This window comes from Python bivittatus, unplaced genomic scaffold, assembly GCF_059951505.1.
Source record: "Python bivittatus isolate LINGU-HERP-01145 unplaced genomic scaffold, Pbiv_v1 ctg000700_np1212, whole genome shotgun sequence".
Taxonomy (NCBI): Eukaryota; Metazoa; Chordata; class Lepidosauria; order Squamata; family Pythonidae; genus Python; species Python bivittatus.
The window spans coordinates 75447952-75475721 of record NW_028277098.1 but is presented as its reverse complement, the minus strand read 5'-3'; the positions used below and the strand labels follow the sequence as shown (position 1 = coordinate 75475721).

The 27770-nt window shown below is 40.8% G+C and overlaps 1 protein-coding gene across 1 annotated transcript; it reads left to right on the top strand.

The window, feature by feature from the left end:
- The first annotated feature begins 11 nt into the window (after positions 1-11).
- Positions 12-27770, top strand: E2F1 (E2F transcription factor 1). The gene is made up of 7 exons (XM_007435727.4): positions 12-926; positions 11259-11349; positions 12097-12316; positions 14265-14417; positions 16778-16892; positions 18054-18258; positions 22246-27770. The coding sequence occupies exons 1-7, from the start codon at positions 699-701 to the stop codon at positions 22494-22496; spliced, it is 1263 nt and encodes a 420-aa protein (XP_007435789.1). The 5' UTR covers positions 12-698; the 3' UTR covers positions 22497-27770.

Here is a 27770-nt window from a genome sequence, read left to right as displayed (position 1 = left end):
AGCGACGATACCCTGCTCGTGCTGCTTTCGCGGCAAAAAGGATTTGGCGCGCAAACGTGTGCGAGGCCGGGACCAGCTGGGAACAATAACAGTGCCTGAGTTGAGAGCGCGCGGATCCGAGGGGGTCGGCTGAACTCGCTGGTGGAAAGACGCGCGGGAAAAAGCTGCAGCCGGATTTGGGGGGGTTGGGAATCTCGGAGAGACCCGAGCGGAGCGAGGCTGGGCAGCTAGGAAGTCGGCACTGGCCCGGAGAGCGTGGGTGGAAGAGTGCCCTGCAATGTGCTGCTGTCTGTAACCCCCACCCTTCCCTTCCCTTCCCTTCCGAGCGGCGCCCAGAGAGGACTCGCCGATGTCCTGCACAGCCGCCCTGCTGCCCTCCCGCCTCGTTCTCGCCTCTCAACTTACGGCCCTGGCTGGCTGCGACTCCGCTGGACACCATTTCCCGGGCCTCTGCTCTTAAAGAGGATGGGGCGTGTTCCATCCTACCAGCCTCTGCCATCCGGTGTCTCCCTCCACCGCAGCGGCCGGGACGATGGCATTAGTCCGCTGATGCGACTTTGATTCCTGGGTGGGGGGCTCAGGACGGGGGACAGAGTTTTGATTTCCTGCGGTGTGTGGAGGGGCAAACCCAGGCTCCCCCCACCCCCACCCTGCTTTCCTCCAAGTTCTCGGGCATGTGAGTCCCAGCGCTTTGTGCCATGTCTCTAGAGGGGCTGGAAGTAACTCAGAATGTGGCAGACCTGGAAGCCTTGCTGAGAGGAGCAGAGGCCATCCATGTGATGGAACAGCAGATCGTGATCATTTCCACTCCAGACCAGCTCCCCGCGCCCGAAGGAGAAAACGACACCGAGCTGCTGCTCTTTGCCACTCCACAGTCCGCCCGATTGGAGACCGTAACGCAGAGGCCTGCTCTAGAACGGCCACCGGTAATGCCGCCGCTTTTTCCTGTAGCTGGCTTCCAGGAAACCAGGCGCTTTGCCAGCGGCGAAGCGTGCTGCTTAACGTGCAAAATGTGTCACGCGTGTAGCATTAGTTTATTAGCGTGTTTATTAATGTGTGCTGTGATGCCAGAGGGGGCTTCTTTTCATGCTAGCTAAATAATCTATAGGCCGTTTGTTCAGCGCTGGGTGGTATCTGATCCTGGAGCATTTCTTGAGCAAGCTGCAGGAAGGCAATGGTGCTGGGTGCAGAAATGTATAAATTGCTGTATCAGTAAAGAAAAACTGTATTGGACTAGGGATAATGGACGTTCAGTCTTAATAAACATGAGGATTGTGATTACTTTTAAGGCGTACGTTGAGAATCAAGTGGTCATAATCTCTCCTCTCTTGCTAAGTGTAAGATTCAGCTTGTTAATTCTATGTGAATTTGAGCAGTGAGGGAACAAGGGCCATTATATTAGGCAGATTTCTTTCTGGCTTTCAAAGTTAAGAGAACAGCAGGACATGCTAGCAGTCGTATCTATGAGCTGATAGAATTGTTTTTAAAAACCCATATGGCTTTGTCAAGACTTTCTCGATGGCTATAATTATAGGAGGAATGTAAGACGAGTTTTCAAACGTGTGACTGAAATAGTGCTGCTTAAACGTGGCATATGTAGCAAACTTGCAGGAAGGGCAGAGTGCTCATGAAAACATGCAAAGAAATGATTAACTAAAAGGCCCAAGCCTCAAAACAAATTGTAGAACTGAATCCTGCGAGATTTTCCTCGCTAACCTACAGAGTTAATATGTTTTTTAGTCTGATAGTTAAATTTCTTCTTATTTATAATTCTTTGCAAGCTGGCTGGATTGCAGTTGGCCTCTTCTTTCTTTACAGAGCAATAGCCTGCAAATGTTGTTAATGAGGCAGCTTCACTTCCTGTTACAGGATGTTAAGGGCCGAGTTCTGTGCAATTTGTTCTTGCAGTAACAAAAGCAAATGTTTGGCTTTGGTTGTGCTATATGTTGCTTTCTGCAGAGCAACGTACTGCCTGATGTTATACAAAAGAGAAGGGAAATCCAAAAGCAATAAGCTTGTCTTGGCATGCAGAGGAAGTAAGTGGCTTCAGCAATGCAACTCTCACTTCTGTCCGGGGGTTAAAGTCTTTAAGCAAGAAAAAAGTCTAATGATGTTTCAGTATTATTCACATACAAAGGTATATATTTATACAAACACATATATGTACAGAAATAATGTTAACATTAACTTTTGTCTAATAGCTTTATCCATGACTAATGGTGCTGTGCATTTCTTTCTTTAAAATGCTTTGGAAGAAATAAAAACAAAAACCCTGAAAAACATGATTTAAGAATATTGGCGCATAATATTGTACACATAATATCCGTTCAAAGAAATAAGCAGGTCTTTCAAGGGTCCTGGAAGGAGAAAGATTTTTTTATATATATGTAATCATAACACAGGAGTAAGTGCCATCTGGATTTTAGACTTCTGTACCACAGATTGTCTAAATTTAAATGTGTGGATCCTTAGGATACAACTTCTGAGAAGGTAGACTAAACATTTATGTTTTACTGGACCAATACTTGCTGTATGTATTTAAAGCAAAGAACACCCTCCTGCAGTTATGTCTGTAACATGCTTCGGCTGTGGCCCAATGGTAGAGTGTCTTGTTTGCATGCAGAATGGGTCAGAGTTTAGGAAAGGAAGGAGAAGCTGCTGCTTGGAATCTTCCTGAAAGAGCCAGTAATTTGACTTGGAATGAGGGAACTTCTTTGTTCCTACATGGTATTGACCACCTATGCTACTGGGGGGATTTCTGTGACCCCTTTGTTGAAATGATTAGGACTATATTGTAAGCATACTCTAGTCCAAGATGCTGGTGAGGAGTGAGAGGTCTTGTTTGTAACTGAAATGAACAAACGATGTGAAAAAAAGTGCTTTGCCCTGAAGTTGCCTACACTTGTTTTCAAAATGTTATCAGGCAAACCAGCTCATCTCAACCATATTCTTTAACATATTGTAGTAATGGAGCATGGCATTGTGTGCACTAATTCTGTCTTTAGTAGCCACATGCTTAGTATGATGTTTGTGATGGGGGAGTCAGCTCTGTGCATGTGCGAACAGGACACTAAATGTGTGATGTCAGGTATGAAATTAGGACTTCTGATAACATGGAAGCAATATAAGTGTACATAGGTAGGCGCCTTTCCCAGACACTACTGTATGCTGAATGCGGAATGCAGTCCCTTGAGAATTACGTTGGACCCTACTGTCTCTGCCTTTAGAATAGCAGCTAAGGCACATCATTTTTACCAGCCTTTTAATTTTAGGATTAGTTTTAGACTTTTTTATTTTGTATTCTGTGTTTTATTTCCTGTTATTGAGTAGAAAGGTGGGATATACCTTGAATGTATAAATTCATGTGCAGCGTGAAACTGGCAGAATGCCACCTCCCTTGTTATTTTCCCCTTTTCCTAAAAGAATGTCACAGCTTCCAATTGCCTCATTATAGACATTCAGTGTAAGTAGTATTGCTTCTGTTTCCATGTTTCTGTATTAAGTGCTGCTCCTGTTGAACTTCTGCCCATTATGTAGATGTTAAAATGACATTATCTTTCTGAAGAAACTGGCAGTTCTCGTGTAGTCCCTTTCCCTGCCTTCTCAATCAAGCTATTTTATTTAACATTACATAAATGGGATTTGACTTGCAGTCTTTGTTCTGTGAGAACCATCATTTGCCATATTGCTTGGGATTCTCCTTCTAACGGTCCACTGCTGGAGAATTCAAGCTGCTGAAGTTTCCTGATGCAAGAGGTTTGATGGACCAGTGTAGCAAACATTGTTGCTCTTTCTCAGCAGGCAGAACAAGGGAGGTGATGCTCACAATGCTTTTTTGCTAGCTTGACATCCTCTTCCCACAGAGGCCCATTCTGTCAAGGAGCCTACAGTAGATGGCAGCTTTACAGTTGATTCTTTGTTTTAACTGTGGGGTCTGCTGTTTGGGTCAAGAATCTGTAATGAACTTTCACTCTGTGTTGTCTCATGGGGTGCCTGTTATTCAGAGAAGGATTGAAAATATCTGATTTACCCATCATGTAAGCCATTGAGTGGTGGGCTTGAGGGCTTGACCTATAAGGAATGGAGGAGGCCAGTGTCCTAAAACATTATTTACTTGACTCTCTGGCTGACAAGGAGTCATATGGAGAATAAGGAAGGAAGTTTTCTTTAAAAATAAAGTATTTCTGAATTAAATCTTGAAAAATATTTCTTATTGTAAAGTATTGGCTTTAAGTTTTGGAAAGTTAGCATCAGCTTTTTAGATAAAGCATGCTCCTGTTCTTGGATGCCTTCTTTACATTTATAGAAATCCAGATATATAGTAAAAATCTCACTGATACTCATATTTCTCTTTTACAGTGGGCTTGCAATAGATTTCAGCATAATTTTACAGATAGTTTGACATAGTTTTCTGCTACCTTTTTTCTCCATGTGCTTAGCATGGCTCAAAAACTGGAGTTGCCAGGATGTGTAACAGGCATAGCCAAATGTACACTGAACCCTCTCAAGTCCAGATTCTACCTGAATCTTTATTATTCAGATGACCCTTGATGCTTTCAATCAATTTAGTAATGTGTAATCACTCATTCATGTAATCTAAGAACTAAGGGACATTCAACTAGAAGCACCCCATCAAACACCCACTCAGCAGCTCTTTCCTTGCGGAGGGATAAATAGAGCTATCGTTCTACATTCAAGACTCTTACCTGAGATTAAGGATAGATGTCTCCTGACTTGCTGAATGGATGTTCATTAGGTGAAAAAATCCTCTTCAGCAAGGCTGGCCACCATGTAATTGTACATGAGATTATTCTCCTAGTCTTGCATGAAGCTCACGAGCCCATGTATTTGTGGCCACTGTAATGCCTACAAAATGAAATATTTATATCTTTTTTATATTTCTCATTTCTTTGCAGTGATGTTGCAGTGCTTGTATTTTTCACACAGATCTACTATTTATTTGTGTGTGTGTGTGTGCGCGCTGGTAGAAATGCCATGCCTCCTGCAAGCTAGAAAGAGAGAGGCAGGATGCAACACTTTATGACATAAATGTGACAAGAACAGGAAAACTCACGGACAGAACAGATTGTTCACATTAAATAGCAATATTTCTCATGACTGAATTAAAAAGTATTGTCTTATCCATTATATAGTTCATTAACCATATTCACTAGTTTCAAGCCTCACCCCCATTCAAAAGGCATTCTTGGCATTAGTTTTGAAGTATCCATATCTATTCAGCAGATTCAAACTGGTTTAATTACTGCAGCTTTTCACCCAGGGCCTCTAGAAATTCTGGTTTTATGATGATGTGAAGTGTTTTTAATTTATGCTGGGTTCACGATTCCTTTTATTGTGGGAACTGCCTGTTTTCTAAGGTTTCATTCAGACATTCGTATAATTACTCCCTGAAGTATTTTTGACATAGTTTGAGATCTTCCGCAATAATTATAATGTGTTCTGAAGAATATTTACCAGCCTGCTGAATAAGAATGCATTTTATTAATTAATTTTAAGCCAAGCAAATTTTCCCAGTCTATTAACTGTTGTCTCTTATTTTACCTGCCTGAAACTTCTTTGACTTTGCCAGGGTTCCAGGTGTGCTACACAGAGAGTAAGTGCAGTATAGATACCCAAGGGCTGAAGGCTGTCCTCACAGGTGGAATGGGTGACATTTGCTTTCATTACTTACCTCTTTTATTAACAGACTTCTGTAATACCTGAGATTGTAAAATGGAGCCAATTTTACAATCTAAAATTGTAGAAACTGAGTTCAATCCCAGCAATACCAATGAGGTTACATCCAGGGAAACAATTACATCTTTGTCTCTTAGCACATGTCTTAAGAATATGTTTAAAAATAGGGGGGAAAATGGATGGTTGGAACTTCTTTAGAAAATTGGCAGTAACTGCAGACAGGGCAAAAGGCAATGACACTTTATTTTAAAATTCTGGAATTGGGAGAAGGCAACTTTCCCTTTACTTTGCTTTATCCTTAAGACATTAGGACAATGCAAACAAAGGAGAAGAAATTATAGAAACAATGGCAGAGCGAACATTTGATGGGCTTCATTGGTCAAGAGGCTCAGCAGTAATAAAGAATTGTGCTTACTCAATGTTCAGTGTCATAGGCACTTAACAAGCCTTGAGAACTGTAAATAGGAAGAAATTCAAACAATGCAAGTTTGTGACCAAGTGGAGTCAGTCTTAGCAGAGCTCCATCTGAGAGACTTAATCTCTTCAGTGTGTCTTAAGTGGCAGGGAAAGATCCAGTGAAGTTGAGGATGCATTGGAATAACAATTGAAAAGCAGAGAGGGAAATTCAAGGGAAAAAGAACAAAAAGGAAGAATAATATGGAATTAGATTTGTCCTTTTCTAAAACCAGAGGTGGCCATGAGTAAAGCAAGGGAAAATGAAAAGGGATTTTTCTTCTTAAAGTTACAGAGGCAAGAATAGCATGTAACAAAATGTAACACGGTACATAGAAATACAAAATGTCTATAACAGAATCTGTACTGCGTTTCAATCATAATAATCTTTTAGAACATCTTATTGTCTGGCTGTGCTTGTTAAATCTCCATACTTGTTCTACACAGTGAGTGAATGTGTGAGAGAGAGAGATTTGCCTTCCTATAGAAGCAAAGGTGTCTTCAGAGAACAGTATCTCCAGCTGATGATTGCTTTGCTGGCCATGTGTTCTGGTTATTGTGAATACTGGCTTACAATGTACTTACATAGTTCAGTGATTCAGAAGAAAGCCTATTTGAAGAGACCAGAGTGGGAAATTACATAAACAAGATAAACATAAGATAATTTGGAAGTATGAAGTGATAATTTGTGCCTAAAGGCATCAAACTCTCATTCCATTTCTAATATACCAGGTTATCAACAATTTGCTACTTTCCTGAATTGTCCTTGTCTTGGGTCTGCCTTCTACCTGCTTCTACTACGTGGATCAAGGATTTCTTTTTTTTTCCCCCCATTATGGTACATATCTATTAAATATTATCCATTTCTAATTATGTTAACTAGTAATTTCTTGTAATTATCTTAGGAAAACATAATAAGTATCTTGCAACAATATTGTAATTATGGAAACTAAATGCCTGAAGACTTAACAGGAAAGAATAAGATGACTGCATCATAAGCTATTATTTTCATTGAATAAACTTCAATTAGTTGAGCTAATGCCTTGCAATAAGTCAGAAACTATGTTTTACAAACCACAGTGATTGGGTTCATACAATACACTAAGCCAAATCAAATCACATTATGGCTTAATGTGATGCCTAGGTATTAGTTTTGTCACTTCATTTTATCTTGGATCTTCAGTCCTCTTTCAGCAGCATATAACATAGATTCAACCTTTTTACCTCATTAAAACCACCCAAAGGGGATTCCTGAGCTAAACAAAAAGTGAAAGGCCCAGCAGCCTTGAAACAGGCACTGCCCACTTCTCAAGAAATCAGGCCTGTATCCAACTGATATGAATAACTGCCATCCAGTCTCCAACCTCTCCCTCTTGAGCCACGTTATCAAAAAGGTACTGGGACTGCAATTACAGAGGGCTTGGGAGAAAATGGTTTATTTGGACCCATAGCAATTTGGCTTCAGATATGAACATAGGACAGAAACTATTGGTTGCTCTCATGTGGAAGAAGGGAGTGTGACCATCCTTGTCCTCCTTGACTTTTCAGCAGCTTTGGAAACTAACTGACCATAGTATCCTTCTAAAGCAGGATTAGGAGTTGGGAGCTCAAGACTGTGTTGATTCTACTCCTATCTGCGCTGACTGTTTCAGTTGGTGGTGGTAATGGAGGAATGGTTTAGGCCCTCAGTCCTTTCCCCATCCTGTTTAATATCTGTATGAATTTATCTGGGAATGGTTTGAACCTGTTGGACATGAGGAAGTGGACAGGGTCCTTAGGGCTGTGAGCTTACCCACCTGCTATTTAAATCCATGCCCCTCCTGGCTGATTAAAGTGGCCTGGGGAATGTTGTGTGAGAGGGTTCCAGCGGTGGTTAATGCTTCCTTGAGTGAGTGGGTTGTTCCTTCACCTCTAAAGGAGGCTTTGGTTCGCCCCCTCCTCAAGACGCCATCGCTGGACCCCACTATACTGGACGATTTTTGTCCAGTATCTAACCTCCCCTTTTTGGGGAAGGTGGTTGCACAGCAGCTTCAGAGGACCTTGGATGAAGCGGATTATCTGGATCCCTTTCAGTTGGAATTCAGGCCTGGGTATGGGACTGAAACAGCATTGGTCATGCTTTTGGGGGATCTCTGGTGAGGGTGGGATGGGGTCTGTGCATCCATCCTTGCCCTACTCAACCTCTCTGTGGCTTTTGATACCACTGACCATGGTAGCCTTTTGGATCGGCTCAAGGGTTGGGGGTGGGCGGCACACTGTTGTGCTGGTTCACCTCCTTTCTCCAGGGCTGATCCCAGTCCCCGATTCCAGGTAGTCAGGGAGGAGAGAGCCTGCCCTCGGCCCTACTATGTGGGGTGCTGCAGGGTTTGGTACTCTCCCCTCTCCTATTTAACATCTACATGAGGCCGCTGGATGAGCTCCTCTGTCACCATGGGGTGAGGTAACATCAGTATGCTGATGATATCCAATTATACATCTCTGCCCCTGGTGAATTAAGTGATGCTGTGAATGTCTTATCCCAATGCCTGGAGGCTGTGAGGTTCTGGATGGGGAGCAACAGGCTTCAGCTGAACCCTGGCAAGACTGAGTGGCTTTGGGTTTTGGGATCTTCTGGTTCTAGGAGTATGCCATCTTTGGTGTTGGATAGGGTGGCACTGCCACAGAACTAATGTGCAATCTGGGGGTCTTCCTGGATTCACGACTCCTACTCAAAGAGCAGGTGGCAGTTGTGGCTAGGAGGATCTTTGCACAGCTTGAGCTTGTGTGCCAGTTGCGCCCATTCCTGGATCAGGGGGGCTCTGCTCATTGTCACTGATACCCTAGTCACCTCCCATTTGGACTTCTGTAATACACTGTACATGGGACTGCCCTTGAAGAGTATCTGGAAACTTCAGCTTGTGCAAAATGCAGTGGCATGGGCAGTTATATGTGCTCCTAGAAGGGTAGATGTTACGCCTCTGCTCTGTGAGCTGCACTGGTTGCCAGTTTGCTTCTGGGTCCAATTCAAGGTGCTGGTTTTGACCTTTAAAGTCTTTCATGGCATGGGGCTGGGTAATATGAGGGACCCCCTCTCCCTGATTACATCTTCCCGTCCCATCAGGTCTGGAAGAGGAGGCATGCTGCGGGTCCCACCTGTCAGGGAATTACATTTGGTAGGTCCCAGGAGGCAAGCCTTCTCTGCCATAACACCTCCCTTGTGGAATCTTCTCTCCCCAGAAGTGAGGTTAGCCTGTCCCTCTTAACATTCTGCAAGTCCCTTAAGACCTGGCTATGTGACCAGGCCTGCGGATCCCAGGGGGCCAGGGAGATTTTGTGAGGGCTCCCTTACTACAGTTAATATCATCCTCTCCTGTTCTGTGTGTTTTTTATAGTTTTTATAGTTTTAATGATCGTTTTATATGCATTTATTGGTTTTTTAATTGAGTGTTGTACACCACCCAGAATTACTGTCTTGTGAGATGGGCGGCTATACAAATATGATGAATGAATGAATGAATGAACGAACGAACGAATGACACTGCTGTGAGAGATCAACTGTTAGTTTGGGGTGGCATATTAATATGCTGAATATCCACACCTAGACCCCCATGGGAGATGAGGTAGATGTCCAACCCAATGCCTGGAGGCTGACAGGGTCTAGATGGGGAAAAACAGGCTCAGATTCAACTCAAGCAAGAAAGAGTAGCTGTTTATTCATCCAAGCCTTCTGATTTCAGGATTGAATCATCTTCAACTCCTGATGCAGTTGTGCTTCCACAGAAAGAGCTGGTTCACAATCTGGGAGTCCTCCTGGGGTCCTGGCTCCTGCTCAAGAAGCAGGTAGAAGCCCTGACCAGGAGAGTCTTTGCCCAGCTTCAGCTGGTATGCCAATTGCAATCTTAATTTGGACAGAATGTCCTAAGGACAGTTACACCCATATCATTTCCAGATTACTGTAGTTTGCTCTACATAGGGCTACATTTCAAGACCACCTAGAAACTTTAACCACCCCAGAATGCAGTGGCCCTCTTGTTTCCTGGCCAGTCACGGTCCTGCAGCACTCATTGCTGGTTTGTTTCCAAGTGCAATTCAAAATGTTGGTTACTACCTTTAAAGCCCAACTGCCTTCCACCCTCATTATCTAAGTGATTGACTTTCCTATATAGATTCTGCCCATCTGACCTGGATGGCTACAAGACTGCCTACCAAGAGTACCCACTTTCCAGAATGTGTTTGGGAGGTGGTTTGATGATAGATATTCTTGGTGGCAGCTCCCCTCCTATGGAACATCCTTCCCCCTAAGATGAGAATGACCCAGTGGCATACTAGGTTGGGGTGATAGAAATTATCTGTCCCAAATGGAGACAATAAAGGGGTGCTAAAAGAGGAGGTTATCCAGAGGTTGGCAGCTGGTATAGAGTTGGGTCACTGCTGCTGGTGTGCTGGTCAGCTGTTTGGCAGTCAGTGGTGTGGTGCAGTGACAGAGATGGAGTCAGCAGCACTTCCAGGGTCCCATGGTGCAATTTGGTGAGTGGAGGTAGTCGCTCTGGGTGTCAAATGTGCTAAATATGCCACTGGAATGGCCCCCGCTCTCTTGGCCTTCTGGAGGCTATTAAAGTGACTGAATAATATCAGTTAAACTTCACAGATAACCCTTTAATATGGCAGTTATCCAAGTTGATGCTCCAACCACTGATGCAGAAGAGGGGTTACGGTCAGAGTTTTATGGTCAAGTTCAATCTGAAACTGAGAGAACATACAAACAAGATGTATTGCTTGTTAGCTGGAGACTAGAAAACCAAAATTGTTGCTGTTTTTTGCACTTACTTATTTTAAAATTGAGGAAATGAGGATTATTTTAAATGTGTTTGTCAAAAATGTAACAGTTAATTCAACTAATTAAATGTAATAATATTAATTTTCCCCCAACACCCATTTTTGAATATTTTATCTAATCCCATATTTTTTGCAGTGTGACTCTCATCATACCATTTAAAGGCTGGTGTAGCCCTTACTCAATAAAAGTTGTGTACCTCTGCAGTAGATAGGTTCCTAGTTTTACAGGATTGTTTCTTGTTTCACTAGAGTTTAAATGGTGCAGTTCTTTACAAATCTCACTTCTTTTCCAGGTAAAACGGAAACTGAACTTGGAGACTGACCATCAGTACATTGCAGAGAATGTGCAGGTGGCCCGAGGAAAAGCAAAAAACCCTATAAAAGGTATTAGTATGCAGATGGGAATTCTGGTGCTTTAATTTGTGCAGTTATTTCAAGAGTCCTTGTCCTAGTGGCTAAATAATGCCAGATTCTCAATACAACTGTTGAGGTAATCTGAACCTGAAGCAGGAAAATCTTAGAAATGACTGCTACTGCTGGGACAATGGGGTGTTCAGGCTGTCTGTTTTTGAATCCATGAGGGAAATGGCTTTTGTGGCTTTCTAAAATGACATATATTGTGCAAAGTTGCTTTTTGGGGTTTCAGAATTTAACTCCCTAAAAATCTGAGCTTTCGTTTAAAAAAAAAGATTCATTTTCCTGAAACAGAAGTATTTGTTTTAATTTATGCTGCAATTTATAGTAGGTGAAAGTTTCATCTCAGTTCACAGTTGGGTTTGACAAATAATGCTATTTTAGTCCCCCATATCCATCCAAAATATCTAACTGGGTTCAATAACTTTGGTGGTACAATCCATTTTTAATATCCCCACAATGTATCTTGGCAACACACTTGGTCAGTTGTGGGAAAGATAAATGGTGTTTCTTCCTCCCTTTCAGGACAGATGAGACAGAGAGAATGATAAAAACTCAGCTTAAACTCTGAGGCAGAGGATACCTGTCCCTGACAACATTACTTGCCTTCTTGTCAAATGAATAATGCAAGCTGAGCAAATTGATATTCTGATTTGGAATTTAGTTAAGAATTGTAGCTGCTTTGCCAGTTATAATTAAGCCCTGATTCGTCTCCAGGGTTAAAGTCTCCTGGAGAGAAATCCCGCTATGAAACATCTCTCAACCTGACCACCAAGCGCTTCTTAGAGCTATTGAGTCAATCTCCTGATGGTGTTGTGGATCTCAACTGGGCTGCTGAAGTACTGAAAGTGCAGAAGAGGCGTATCTATGACATCACAAATGTCCTGGAGGGCATCCAGCTCATCACCAAGAAATCCAAGAACCACATTCAGTGGCTGTGAGTAGCATGTCATCTGTCCGTCTCCAAGCTTTTAGTACTTTTGATTATGATAAATGTTTGTTTAGCCCCATTAGATTGTCCTGTTTTTTAAATTGTTCTCAGCCTTAGACAAATGACAAAGTTGCATGTGTTAACTATACAAAACTTGTCTGGCTATCCTTTGAAGTATGTCTTTCTTCCTATTGTATGAAAAGGAAGTTGGTGTGGATGAGGCTTTCTACGCTGGACTCAGTGAATTTATAATACAGAAATTATTGGCAAAAGCCAACTAGAGAATACAAACTATAATACTGTAGACTTACTACAAATTATGTTGTTATAGTTTCCATTTACAGGTATTGGTTTACATGTGATTTTATGAGTAGGGTTATAGGCTCTGTGTATGTCTGTGCCTCTATGTGTTTTCAGCCAAGAGAACTAGAACATGATATTCTGAATTGTCCCAAGTCAAAATTACATAGAGTTGCATGTGTGCATAAGGTTACTCTGTTATAACCTTGGTGGATACTTCTGTGCATTTGTGCATTTTCTGGAAGTAAATGTAAAACACCAAATATGTGGTATTCCAGATGTGGTCCAGCCCCCAAATGGGCCAAAACTTAATCAAAAGGATATTTATCATTTGTCTTTGAATTTACTTTAAAGCAATACTGCAGGAAAGAAATTTACTGCAGGGAAGAAATAACATTAATAATATTAAGCCAGTGAAAATATCATGAATAAAGATTCAGTAATCAGGATTGGATAAAGAATTATATTTGCCAAGTGCTCAATTTAGTTAAAAGTGAGACAATCAATGTACAGGTAGTCCCCAGTTTAAGAACGAGTTTCATTCCCAAGGTCTGTCCTTAATTTGTATGTAAGCTGGAACATTATTATTGTATAACACTGTATATGTAGTATTGTATAATTAACTTAAACCATTGTGTATTTAACTTGAATTTTGCTACAATAGGCTCCATTCTTATGGGTTGTCTGTAAACCAGGTATTCTTAACCCAGGGACTACCTGTATATGGAAATTTGATCAGTTGAGTAAATAATTATAACCCATCAATTCTTTTCCATTAGCATATAATTCCTAGGCATTTCTCACAGAAAGGTCTCTAAGCAGGGTCCACTACAAAGGTCAGTTTGGTATATTTGAGGGACACTCCAGCAAGTCAGCACTGAAATAGGCTTGGAAGCAAATGGATAGTCATAGTGTCTCTAATAAGACTATGACTTTGTATGACAATCAGTTACCAAGTGGTTGAATTCTAAACTTGCTAGTTTCCGAACAGGTTTCAAAGGCAGTCCCATAAAAACTGAATTACAGTAATTCAAACATGAGGTTACTAAAACAAGGATCACTTGATGCAGAAAGAATTAGACGCTTTTAGCTAGTATGGCACTTGAGCCTTCAGTTACAAAATGCATTGCTTGGAGTTACTCCTTAATCCATCTGCTTCTTTGAGGAAGTTCAATATTATCTAGAAGTACCTGTCTTCCTAATTCTTAAACTGGAACTCCCCATCAACAACACCTCTGTCTTGTTAGGATTCAGTCACAGTTTTATTGGTCCTCATCCAGCCAATTATTGGAATAGTCCCTGCATAGTCTCATCTGCATATAGATGATACCTTGCTCTAAATCTCAGAATGATTTCACCTAATGGCTTTATATAGATATTAAAGATAATAGGGGACAACATGGAATACTATAGCAGGCATAGGATTAGAATGCTGTGGGGCAAGGAGATATACCCAATGTAATTTGTCGAAGCTTCCCTTTAAAAAAATATCTAATTTACCTAATTGAGCATTCATCAGCCCTCTGTTGTGTTATTCCAACAATACGGAAGCACAGAAAATACAATTTGCTTCTTTTATATGTTTACCTTAATGCTAAGACTCGCCAAGTTACTGGTCATAGCGTATTCCATCTTGCCTTACTTTGTTTCCTAGGGGGAGCCGGTCTCCTGTGGGGGGCACCAGCAAGAGCCAAGAGTTAATGAAGGAACTCCAGAATCTTCAGGCAGCAGAACAGCACCTGGACAGCCTCATCCAGATGTGTACTACTCAATTCAAGATCCTCACTGAGGAGCCTGAAAACAAGCAATATCCTTCAAGATAGAAGGGGATTGGGTGGCTTTATCCAATCACAGAGTACAAAACAGGTTCATAGCAGCAAATCTTCTGCATTAGCCAGTAGCAGTGAAGTACCATATCCCAAAGAGGCAACTGCACTCCTGACATTCCTGGATTGGGTGTTGGTACTTCAATTTGTACTTCCACACCCTGTGAGCTAATGGAAAATCCCTACCTAGCTGTTGGCTAAGTCTTTGAATTGTCAGTGAGGTGGAGGTGTATATGTGTGTGTATATCTGAGAAAGAAAGCAAAAGAAGGGTGGTGGTGAACCAGTCAGATGTTGATTTTTGCCTGGAAGCTCTGTAGCTGAACCTGTTTTTGATAATGAAATCTACAGTCCACCCTTTCTGGCAGATAAACAGCCTTAAGTATGCATGTGAGAGAAAACTTCAGCTGTCACATTTCGTTTCATTTTTTTCTTTTGCAGTAGTGTTCCAGTAAAATAGGTTTGCAGGCTACATATCACATGTGAGATATGTGTGGTAATGTCTTAAGTGTACTTAATGAAATTGGTTAGATTAATATCTTCAATACTCATTTCCCCAGGATTAAATTAATGAGTATGCTCATAATTTTGAATTCTTCAAATCAATTTTCTGACACTCCAAATTTGTGGAGAATTCCACAGATCTCAGAATTGCAAACCAGAAGAGTAGGATTAACAGTTAACAAGGAACTGTTTTCCAACAAAAAGTATGTGTCATGAAGAGATTATTTATTATATAGGAATTGTGGAGGGAAATGATTAAGATTTGAGCTGCTTTGAAGTAGACTGGCATAAAAATACTAAAAAGTAAGAAACAAGCAAACAAACATGGTTATTTTGAATGAGATTAAATCTTTATGGCCAGATTAATTGCATCCTAAAGTACTGAAGGAAGCAGCTGGTCTGCCTGGAGCTTTAGTTATCTTTGAGAAATCCTAGAGAATGGTGACTGCCAGGTGATTGGAGAAGAGGAAATATATCTATATTTGGAAAGGAGAAAATGGAAGATCCAATGAACTATAGATCAGTTAGTTTGACATGGATACTGGGTTAGAGTCTAGAGCAAATCATAAGGAGATTGATCTGTAAGCATCTTGAAAATAATGCAGTTGTGTCAGCCCCACTAGATAGATCAGACTAAGAAAGCAACTCCATAGGAAGACTAAAACTACTTTCATGGGGGTGGGGGGTGCGTGTCTTTCGGTCAGTTTTTGACTCAGTTTTTGATTCTGGTGACTGCCTGAACTAGTCCCTGCAGTTTTCGTGACAAAGTTTTTCAGAAGTGATTTGCCATTGCCTCCTTCCTAGGCCTGAGAGAGACTGGCCCAAAGTTACCTAGTTGGCTTCTTGACTAAGGCAGGACTAGAACTCACAGTCTCCTGGTTTCTAGCCTGATGCCTTAACAACTACACCAAACTGGCTCTCCCACTTTTATTGAGATTGGCTATAATAATAGAATCTTGCAAGTCTAATTGTGTTGTACCTCCTTCCCTTTTTATAGTTCAGTGAATTAGGGAGGTGTCTGTCTGAGCCACTTTCAAACATTATCTGGACACTCTGGACTCAAAACACGTTTTGACCCTTGTCACCTTACATCTCTATCATCTCCATCAAGGCTATGTTCCTTACTGTCTACTAGTAATTACCAGAAATCAACACAGATTTGTAGCACATCTTGCTACACTAATGTTACCTCATTTTTTGATTGGATAAGTTCCTTAATAGATTGTAAGAATATATAGACATAATATATCTTGACTTCAGTAAAGCATTTGACAAGTACCTCATTACATTGCTGATTAGCAAGCTAGTTTAATGTGGGCTTCATGGAATCACATATGGATACCTAGCTGGCTTGAAAATCATACATCATATTGGGGAGACATATTAAGTGGATGCCACAGGGTTCAGATCTTGGTCTTTACTCTTCAATATTTTTATTAACAACTTGATGAAGAGGTAGAACAATTGTTCAGCAGATCTGTGGATGACAGCAGATTAAGTGGATACCTTAAACCCTAGAAGACAAAAATAAAATTCAAAGCAATCTTGATAGGTCAGAGAAATTAACAGAATGGAATTTGAGAGAGATAGGTGCCAATATAGACTATATTCAGGCAATTGTCGTCTTCTTCCCAATATTACAAGTTTTTGCTGTGTGGTAAAGCTGTATGTCCCATGTGGGAATAAGCATATGCTGCTCTTGGATGAGTAGTGTTGGAGATCAGTATGTCTGTTTCCCAACAGGTAATGATTTGAGCCTGACAGTTGTATATTGCTATTGTAGTTTTGTGTCTTGACACATACCCTGTGATACTTCTGACAAAACTTGACTGACCATACTTCAGCTTATGTGACTTGCCAAGATCTACGCAGCATTGCAGACCCCTCAGAGCAGCTGGTAATGGTGATCAAAGCCCCCCCAGAGACACAGATGCAAGTCTCTGACCCAGCAGAGGTAACCTTTCTGCTTCCAAGAATTACAGTGGCCATTTAGGGCTGTTCATGAAATACTTACACACTTAGTTTTCAGAATCCAAATCCTGTTTGCTATGTTGATCCTCCCCACTCCTCATTAGGTAGGAAAGGTTTATGCAAGTCAGTTCAAGTGTAGTCCACCTTGAAACAATGTTGTGACTGAGAAGTCTTGCCACCAATATGATAGAATCAGATGAGTTTGGCTTTTAAATGCAAGATTCTGTATATGTGATTGCTGCATATTGATCTCAGCCTCTTTGCATACAATTTAGCTGTATTTTATGGGGCTGCATACACTGTCCAACATTTTACAATAGTCAGCTGCCACAAGGTTTTATATCCTGGATAAGTTAAATGGTGGCTAAGAATCATATCCCATCCACTTACTGAGCTGTCCTGTAAGAAAACATTTGTCCTTTTCTAGGATAAGCCACCCAAGCCGATGTTTTGTGCCTAATTTACCAAATGTAATTGGAGAGCTAAGGGAAGAGATCCATTGACATAGTGAGGAGAGTCTATTGCATGTGCAATTAAGACTACCATCTTGGGTTAGTCTAATCGAATAGGTTATTGCCTACTTAGAGCCAAAGATGATCAACAGAATAGAGGCCTTTGCAGCCCTTTGTCACCTAAGCCTTTAACTTCTAGATAGATGCAATGTCTTGTTAACTCATCAATGGCCATGTTAAAGCCATCTGTAACAAAATAGATAAGAATGCTCCAAATTGAACTTTTCCTTTCTCATTTTACTCTGTTTTGAATTAATACATCTTCTCTACAGAGCATTAAAACAGTAACAGAAGATATAAAAAATTGAAATCTTTTCACTCATTGGCTTCTCAAATATTTCCTTGCAGACTTGTCTGCTGTTCCTTTCCTTTCCTTATCTACTGTTAGGTGTCCCAAGCAGTGAAACAAATCAAAAGAGGCAGAAGTTATCAGATTTTTGTCAGTTTTTTGGTCATACAGTTCCTAAGTGATAAGCTACTGAAAATTGCAAAGTTGATGTTCCCAAAATGATGTTCCCAAAATGTTCTTCATAGAAAAAGACTCTGGAGGATTACCACTGCTACCTCCACAACAAAAGTTTATGCGGTCTTCTATATGTCTCCTCAAAAGTCCTTCTCTATATCTCTTTTAGGCTTTCCAGATTGCTGTGAAAAGTACTCAGGGCCCTGTTGATGTGTTCCTATGCCCAGAAGAGAGCTCTGGTGTCTGCAGTCCTACCAAGAGTCCATTAAAAGTGGCTACTGAGGAACCTTCTCCAGAACATTCACAAACAGCAGCCTCTGTGCTTCTACACTCTTCCCAGGATACAAATTTGCCATTGCTGAGTGGAGACCAAGGTATGTGAATTATTGCCTTAGGAATTGGCATCCAAGAATAGCATTGGCCAACAAGCCTTATCAGTCAGATAATGCTACGTCAAGCTTGTATTTTAACTATAATAGCTATATATTTCTTAAAGTGTGGCCTTTCAGCAGAAAATGTGTAAATGTAGTCCTCGACTTACAACTGTTCATTTAACTACCATTCAAAGTTACAGTGGTGCTGAAGAAAGGGACTTATGATTAGTCCTTGCACTTATGACCATCGCAGCATTCCCATGGTTACGTGATCAAAATTTGGGCACTTGGCAACCAGCATGTATTTATGAGGGTTGCAGCATCCTGGGGTCATGTGATCACCATTTGCAACCTTCCCAGGGGGCTTCCTTTCTCAAAAGGGTACTGAGAAGTACTGGGATTCCCATTTTCCTAAAGATATTCCACAGGTTGGCATGGCCAACACAATCAAAGGCCTTTTTATAATCAATGAAGCACATATTGACTTCTTTTTGGTACTCTTTAGCTTTCTCGATTATCCAGCATGCATCAGCAATAATGTCTCTTGTTCCCGAGTCATTCCTAAAACTAGCTTAAATGGCTGTTATCTCCCTTTCCATGTAGGGTTCTAATATGCATTGGATGATCCTAAGCATTATTTGCTAGGATGTGAAATTAAGGATATTGCCAACAGTTTGTGTACTCTGCTAAGTCTCCTTTCTTTGGTGTTGGTATTTAGACTGACCTCTTTCAATCTGTTGTTACTCTGTCATTCTGTTTTTTGTAATAATTTTATTAAAGTTTATAAATACAAAGATAAAAGAGTAATACAAACTAAGAGAAAGATAGAAAGTGAGGAAAAGAAAAAAGTGCAAATAGAAGAAAGGAAGAAAGGAAGAAAAGAAAAGAAATATAAAGGTGACTCCCCACTCCCTCCAGACAAGTATAAACAACTCCTGTAACTTAACACCTTCTCTAGTATTTCTATGATAAAAAAGATCTCTTCTTCTTACAATTCATCCCTTATCAGTAAACAAATTATAAAAAACTCATAATTCAGTTCCATTCAGCAAAAGTCCATTACCAGAAATAATAATATATATATATATTAACCTTAATGAAATAAATCCGTTTTGTGCTCCAATTTATCACTTTCTCTAAGAGATAAAGCAAAAGAAATCTCTTCCCAGTTGTAAACAAATCTTTAAAGCATTGTCATTCCATTAACAGCTACCAGAAATGACAATATATATATTTTAACCCTGATAACCCTGAAGTTCACTTCGTAATCCTTTCGTTTACTTCTAAAAAGCTTGGCCTTTAATCCCAACAAATCGTATTCCACCAGTTGATTTCTTATCTTTTTCTCTTTGTCTTTTCTCAGGAACAGCTTCAGTAGTTGAACAGGTCGCTTTTGTAAGTCCAAAATGAAAAAGCTATGCAAGTCACTCTTCTGATTTATTATTTGTATGTCCCCTTTAGTTATTAAAACATCAGCCAGTTTCATTTGTAAATCCACTGTGGTATCTTTTTCCATGTCACTCTTATAGTCTGTCATTTTTTAATCCGTTTTCAAATCCACATCATCTTCTTCCGTATTACTGTTGTAGTCTGATTTTTTTTTAACCCATTTTCAAATTCACATTCCAATCAGCCTCAGTCTCTATTTTATCCTGTAAAGTCTATTCCTCTTCTGTAACCACTGTTGTATCCATTTCTATAGTGGCAGACAATCTTGAAAGTAATTATTGAGTACATTGTTCCCAGACAGCTTTAATTTCTTCTATAGTCAAATAATATTATTCCATTGTATTAATAGGTCTCTTCTCCTTTAATTGTAATCTTTAGTTCTCTCTGGTTCCCTCTAGTCAACCTTCAAAGTCCCCTCTTATTATATGTCTATTCTCCAGTCAGCAAAACTTTCCCACGAGAGGATGTCTTACAGTTAATTTCAAAATCTTCATATATGCTTTTATAAAAATGTTAATCAACCCATAGGAAATATTCTTTCAAGTCCATCTGGCACCTTAACTTTCCAAAATCAACATTCTAAATGCTCTTTTGCTGTTTCTCAAAAATTATTTTTTTTCTATTTAATCTTTAAACTTATATAAAACTTCTTTAATCCATAATAGAAGGAAACTCTCCCAGTGTGATGAAACTTGCCCTTCAGAAGGTTCTTAACATCCAAAAAGTCGATAAGTAATTTCCTAAAGTAGTTAAAAGAGGAAGTGGGCAAACCCAGTGTCCACCGAACCACAGCTTAGGCAAGAAGATTTTCCCCTGGCTCCCAGATCTCTCAAACCCAGCAGAGATTGTTATTTTGCAATCTCTTCATGGGTGAGCCTCTGCATGGAGCAAACTTGTGGGTGATCCTAATCCTTTCCTTGATCCAGAGAGGGTTCTAAGGAGCTGATCCCTTCACCAGTTCCTCTTTCTGCCACAGCCGTTAGCTCCACTCATGCGGAGCCATCTTCAATCTGCCATTGCTTCCCTGGAAGCCTCCTGGCATAGTTTCCAGAAGCTGGCATAGTCAGGTTGAGATTACACTGCCAAAATGGAGCTGGAAATGAGTGTGCTAAGCCTCTGTTAGGCAAAACAAATTCAGCTTTTAAATCTGTCCAACTTCCAAAACAAAGAATGTTGCTCAATAGCAATTCTGGAGGACAAATTATACCCCCAGGCTGAAGAATAATGCCTATTTTTGTCTTAAGGAAAAGGAATTCTGGTATCAAGATTTTAATTGTAAGCCGCCCAGAGTCACCCTCTGGGGGAGATGGGTGGCATATAAATTTAATAATAAAATAAAAATAAAACATAAAATCAAGATGCCATAAGGGAGGACGTTCTGTCTTATGTTTTTATTTCATAACATTTCTAATATACAGAATATAGAATATACAGAAATGCTTCCACAGCTGATCTTAAAATATGAGCAAGAGCAAGCCAGATTTTCAGATATCCTGGCTCTGAAGCAAATACATCCTTATTGCAATGTACGTGAGTTGTTAGTCTTGCTTTGTTGGTTCTGTACTTCTGTGGAGATAATTATTCTGAATCTTTTTGACAAGGATATGAGATAATGAGAGGAGGCATGGAAATATATGGCACCAGGGGAGATCATATATAAACTGAGACTTGGGAAACCAAATAGGAAACAATGAGAGGGGAGACTAAAATGCTTGAATTGTCATTCAGTTTCATTCTGGTTTTTAAGTCATAGGACATACTGTTAGTTCTACTTTGACCAAAAGAAAACTGTAATACCAATATAGTGGGACAGAAAGGTGGCAAAAGCTGTGTTTTTGCTAAGATACTTCTACAAGGATCTACATTAGAAAGGCTTGATGGAAAAAACTTTTATACAACAGTTGGGAAACACAAATAAGATTCAAGAAAGAAAGGCAATGCATGCATTTTTTTTCTGTACCAAGTGAATCTTTTAAGAGTTTTTCAAAGAGAAGATTTTTACCGTTTTTTATACTTTTCCTAATGGAAAAATCATTGTATACAGCTCAAGATGTTTTCATGTCCTTGAGGTTGATTTCTGCTATTAGTTTTAAAAGATATCCATGGAAGCCATGCTGTTCTCTGACTTGGTTCTAAGCTAGGAGTGAAAAATCTATGGATATCTTAATGTTTTTTTGGACTACAGTATATTTTGTTTAATTTCCAACTTTTGGTCATGCTGGTTTGAGCTTGATGGGAAGTGGAATCCAACAACATCTGAAGAGATTTCCTCTCACAAAGGAAATGATCATAATAAATGGCAGGTAAAGTAGCTAAGAAGTTCACAGTTCCTTGGATAAATGCATCAATCCACAAATGGCCCAAGGTTGAGAGTAGAAATAGCTACTTCGCTGGATACACACAAGACTGTGTCCTTAATCAGATTAGGCAGGCAGATGTCAACAAAGCACTTCGTTTTGTGTGTTTAGAGAAGGCTTAACTCAGGCATGGATATATCTATCATGGTGGTTACTAAGTCTCCTCTTTATCTCTTGGCAGAACCTTTGTTATCTGGAGAGACTGCACTGCCTTTGAAGTGTCCGGGGGATGATGTAAACCTCTCACCACTGGCTTCTGTGGATGCCTTGCTTCTGCAGGGCAAGGATGACTTCTCAAGTTTTCTGCCCTCTGAATTCATTGCACTTTCACCACCCCAGACTCAGGACTACCATTTTGGGCTCGAGGAGGGTGAAGGCATCAGTGAGCTCTTTGACTGTGACTTTGGAGACTTCACTTCCTTGGATTTCTGAGTATCCTTGGGTTGGGGGAGAGGGGAGCACCCCAACTCTACCCCACCATGGGGAATTTTTTTTGGAGCTGACATCTGAATATAATTCCAAGGCTAGCTGTGGCCTTCAGGGCCAACGTGCTGGAAATCAGATGCCAGGGAAGGAAAATGGCGGCTGCGGTGGGGCATCAGTGACAGTGAGAGCACTCAGCTCCTGGAAAGGCTGCTTCTTGCTGGCCATCTCCCTGTAATTAAGGGAGATGGCTGTGAAGCTAATTGCTGCTGTGAATGTTGCAAGCTTGTTTTTGTGACCTGATTGAGAGTCAGCAGGCATCACCTCAAGCCTGCTGTGCCCAGGCCCAGAGTAGTAGTAATACTTAGGAATGGGTGAGTAGTGTCACCTTGATTCTCTGGTGCCATGTTTGGAATCTGTAGGGATAGCTCTAGTGATGCTGTTACAGCAGCCTTGTTATTCTTGTTGAACCACTCCTTTTCCTGAAGTTCACTTTAGATCATACTTAGCTGTGGGCAGGCCCCTTTTTTATCAGGTGCTTATTTTTCTATGTTTTGAGCAATTTCTCATCTTGCCTTAGAAAAACATGGTGGTCAGAAGCTATCCTTAGAACAGGGGCCTTTCCATTCCTTTCTCAGCAAACTGTTTGGGTTGTGCAGCAGAAGCACTGTGCACGTTATTGTGAGGGACACCTTTCTGCCAGACAGCTGTGGGAGAAGGTGACCAGAATGGTACTTCTCAGAGCAATCAGTGATCCCCTATCCTCCTACAATCCATCTCTTTCTGATTGGTTGGCATTTTTAACTTGTGATCCAGGGCTGGGAAAATCTTTTTGCTGGCAAATTGTAAACCAGAGATTTGTAACCCAGTAGTCAAAGTATGGCCATGTGGAGGAAAGAAAGCCAGCTGGATGGATAGGATGGGTTATATATATAGCCTTTTGTTAAACAGGCTGCTCAAACTAGTGAAACATAATGGGTGACTGGATGTGTTAGAAAAGTGGGTGGGCTTTTTTCTTTTTTCCTTTTTTAAAAAAGTTCTGGTTGAAAAGGAGAAACTGGCTTTCAAATATGAGGCACCAAGGATGGTGGGGTGAATTGTTTCTGGATGCTAATGCAGGCATAATTTTTTTTCTTTTCCCCTGTGGGCCTCACTATAAAGCTTTAAGGAGGGTCCTGTACAGATTATTTATTTATTTTGGGTGCTCCTCACCTACCACCATGGATATTGTTTTGTGGAAAGCCCATTCCTGATAGAATGTATATATATATCTGGGGATGGGATGGGTTTTTTTTTTTATGATGATTATTTTTTTTAATAGTGAGAGGTGGTTAGCCTGCTCAGGTGTCTTTAGTTCTAGAGCAGACAGCCAACAAGGCAGAGGGGACACTGCTTGTGGTAGGAAATGAAGTTGCTGGAACGTTTTGCTTCAGCAGGAGGAAGGGAGGGTTGCTCGCTATTCTCCATGACAGTAAGGGAGGCTAACCCTACACAGTATTGAGAGACAGCAAGCAACTAATACCTTTGTTTGACCCTTTCCTGTAAAGTGAAGGGAAAAACACTAACTCTGTCTCCTCATTATCCCCAACCCCCATGCTAAGCATAGTGTGTGTCCAGAAATCATGAATTCATATTATTTATTTATTATTTATGTGGCTCCATCCAGTGTTCCTGGAAGATAAAGGATAGTATCCGAGGAATATGGGTGCATGAAGTAGAACTCAACATGTCCAGGTGTGTGGAAAGAGGCCCTTATGGTATCTTGTTAGAATTGCTGACCTAGCAAGTGGCAGCAGAGAACATGATAGTCACTACAAGTAGGTTGTAGTCAGAGAGCCTTGAATAGCGAGGAGATTGAATGTCTCATCAATATGTTGAGAGAGTACGACTGGTCAGGACTAGTGAACTGAAATGCTATTTATTCATAGAGGATGGACAGCAGGTTCATCTTGTAGAGCAGTGTTTCTCAAACTCAACAACTTTAAGATGTATGGACTTCTACTCTCAGAATTCCCCAGCCAGCATGCTAGCTGGGGAATTCTGGAAGTTGAAGTCCACACACCTTAAAGTTGCTGAGGTTGAGAAACACTGTTGTAGAGAAATATTTTGGTATGTTGAAAGGGAGGGTGGGGGAGGGAAACACACACCATGCTAGGATATGAGTTTGGGGAAGGAATGGTTTTATTCCAGGTTTATCCATTTTGAGAAGTAGCTTTAGTTGAAGGAATGGGGCTTTAGCAGCAGGTATAGATGCCATCAGCTTGACTAGGGGTTTGGCCTAGTGCGTCACAAAGCAGTAATTGGTGCTGTCCCTGAGGTGCCTTCTTAGTTCTTTAAGTATTATTTCAGTTACTGGAACTCACCAAAGTGTGCTCCTGTATGTTAGGAGCGTCTTTTGCTTTATGGAAAGGTAACCATGACTCTGTGTGTGGCTTTGGGGGGGATGGGCAAGGGTTGTTTAGTAGTATACTTAACAATTGAGAGAACTACTACTCATGTAATGCATTGTGGCACCTAGTCCTAAATAATTTAAACTGCACTGGAGCTTCTTTTGGACAAGAATGAATGAAAGCACCTCTAAGTGGGTCTTTTTCGGCCAACACATATAACACGCCTCCTCAAATTAAACTTCATCAGCCAGCAGGTGGTTGTATAAACATGTAGGTACATAACATGATTCCTGTCCTCTCTCCTCACCTTTCATCCCTTTTGCAGGTTGCCAGATCCTAAAGCTGAATCAAGTTAAAAATTATCTCCCTGTTGCTAGGCTCTGCATAAGAAGAAACAGCTAACTCTCCCCAAACATTGCATATTGCAAGCTGGACATTTGCAAGTAGACTGCCCTAAAGAAACTGTTAATGCTGTGTTCTCTTAGCCTGCACTGCTTCAGAATAATAGCTGGCAAAATATGTTCTCTGCCTCTCTATCCAAGGTACACCTTATTTTCTGTTTCAGATACAAACAGGAAAACAATTTGATCATGTTCACATTAATTGCTGACCTCTAGGTGAGCCTTATCTTATCTGGGTGCCTTCTGGATTTCCTATAATCTCAAGTGTTATCCAGGCTGGCTGGGGCTGATGGGAGTTGTAATTCAACTCATCTAGAGAGCACCAGGGTTACAAATCTGGATTGCGTTTCTGTACATAGGTCATCTCCCCTTTCCGACAGGTTTATCTTTGGATACCTCCAAAGGAGTGGATGTTAGTTCTGGGGCAGCAAAGAGAGTCACAAGTTATTCCAAAGGACTCACTGACGAATTTATTTCTCTTGGTATGTCCTTTCTGTGCATATCTTGCTTTCCCAAGGGAGAGACAAGTGTTGATCTGGCCAATTTCTTTCTGAGGCAGCTCACACAAAAGTTGCTGTGATGTGCCAGATAGTTTTTCTCATTAGCTTATCAAATGCAGGCTACTTAGTTAATTAGCCCCCCCTTCAGAAAAAGAAGTCTGGTTGCTATAAGAGAAGGGAACAAACAGATTCAGAAAAGATTGTGTTGATATCTGCCTAGTAGAGTGTTCCAATACTTTCCTGACTTGATGTTCCACTCTCATTGGTTGGGAACAATAATGCTATGATGCCGGGACCCCATTTCCTGGATATGTCAAAGCAATAAACCATGCTGTATTCTTTATATTTTAGATAATTCTTGAATGAATTTCCTTTTTGATGGCTACCTAGAATGTAAGGAGTACTGCATAGATCTGTGGTAGGATGGCAAACACCTCATAATTGTTACTAAAATTTTGTCCTGTAAAAGTCCCTGAAAAGACTTCAGCAAAATGTAGTACACAATATGGTTCAATAAGCTGAACCACATTTTAATAACAAGGCAGGATTTCAACCCTGTTCTGCTGCCTGCTTGGGGTTGGGAAAAAAAGTGTGCATGCTTGCATGAGAACTTCCTATGGGTCCCTCAAGTTCCTTGTGGAAAACAGCAAGCTGTTCTTCCCCCCAAGTTCAACAGACAAGATGGCCACTCTCTTCCCTGAGGATTTCAATTTTCACTTCTGCATTAACATTTTGTTTAATGTTTTCAGCCTTCAACTTCAGCATCACCAGCAGAAAGCTATCCAATAATTTTTCAAGTCATGTACTTCACATCTCATGCCTTCTCGCCCTGTCTGTGTGGGTAACCCTCATGGCTGAGATATCAGGATTTTGCTTGAAAGAAAGAAGACCTTCATTCTATTTGAGGAACTCTAGCCCCTCTATTTAAAGCACTCCCTCTGAACAGCAGTGGATTGGAGGATCCCAGTTGTCAGATAAACTAATCAGATCATTGATAGCTGAGAAAATGGCCAATGGTCAAAGCTTCAATATTCAGAGAAAAGCAGTCTAGAATTTTTTTTAAAGACAACTGAGTTCAGGATGGAATGGAATGGTATGTTACAGGCAGCCTATGACAAGAGCATGAGTTGTGCAAGTTGGCCTTGCACAGCAGAATTGAGCATTCTGTAATGGCTCTTTGATTGGAATGGTGACCTGCAGATGTTTAGCAAGAATTTTCAAGCACTTGAGAGAAGATCTGAGGTCACTTGCTCTTGTGATTAAAATGACTTTTGGAGAATCAGGTAAATATATGAACAAGAATGCCTGTTGCACCAGAAGCCTAGTATAAGAAAACCCATCCTCCCTGCCCCCCCCCCTTCCTTTTCTGGTGTAACAAGTATCTTGACTTTGAGCATGGGTGACCATATGCACCTGTAGAAAATTTTGCTGCTATCAACCTAAGAACCAGGGAGGATTGGAGCCAGAGCGCTCTGGTATCTTAATCCGAATGGGAAGCACTTAATATAGCTCATAATGCAAATAGTTTTGCAAAGCCTTAAAATCTATTGGATCAAAGAAATAAGCCTAGAGTGCATGTGATTCTCCTTCCAGCAGTCTTCTAGTGAGAAGCATGAGAAGTCCAGTTGGGCAAGTTCTTTTATTAAAATTGAAAGCACAGCAGAGGAGAAGGTATTGTACCTGTACCCCAGCAAGGAAACTAGAGTGTCCTGTGTAAGTGATGTGGAATCAAAGCATTATTTGGAAAAGTTATGGGATCTTGTGAGGTGGCTAAAGGTTGCTGAGATATTGTGATCATTCTTAAGGATTGCACCTTCTTTGGTAAGTTTCCAGAACAGACACCCAGGATTCTTTGGCAATGGAGCAGCCAAATGTGTTGCTAAACCTGCAGCACTTTCCAGGTGCCTGAACATTGAGGGAAGTGCACATTTGTGTCTGTGCCTTTTTTTTTTTAATAACAAGCCTTGTTCATGATTTGTGCCTTTAGTTTTA

Excerpts from the sequence above, each read along its gene's own strand:
- E2F1 (XM_007435727.4), top strand. The coding sequence starts at position 699 with ATGTCTCTAGAGGGGCTGGAAGTAACTCAGAATGTGGCAGACCTGGAA. Across the intron at positions 12,317-14,264 it reads AAGAACCACATTCAGTGGCT|GGGGAGCCGGTCTCCTGTGG; the intron begins GTGAGTAGCATG and ends TTTGTTTCCTAG. Across the intron at positions 16,893-18,053 it reads AAGTCTCTGACCCAGCAGAG|GCTTTCCAGATTGCTGTGAA; the intron begins GTAACCTTTCTG and ends TATCTCTTTTAG.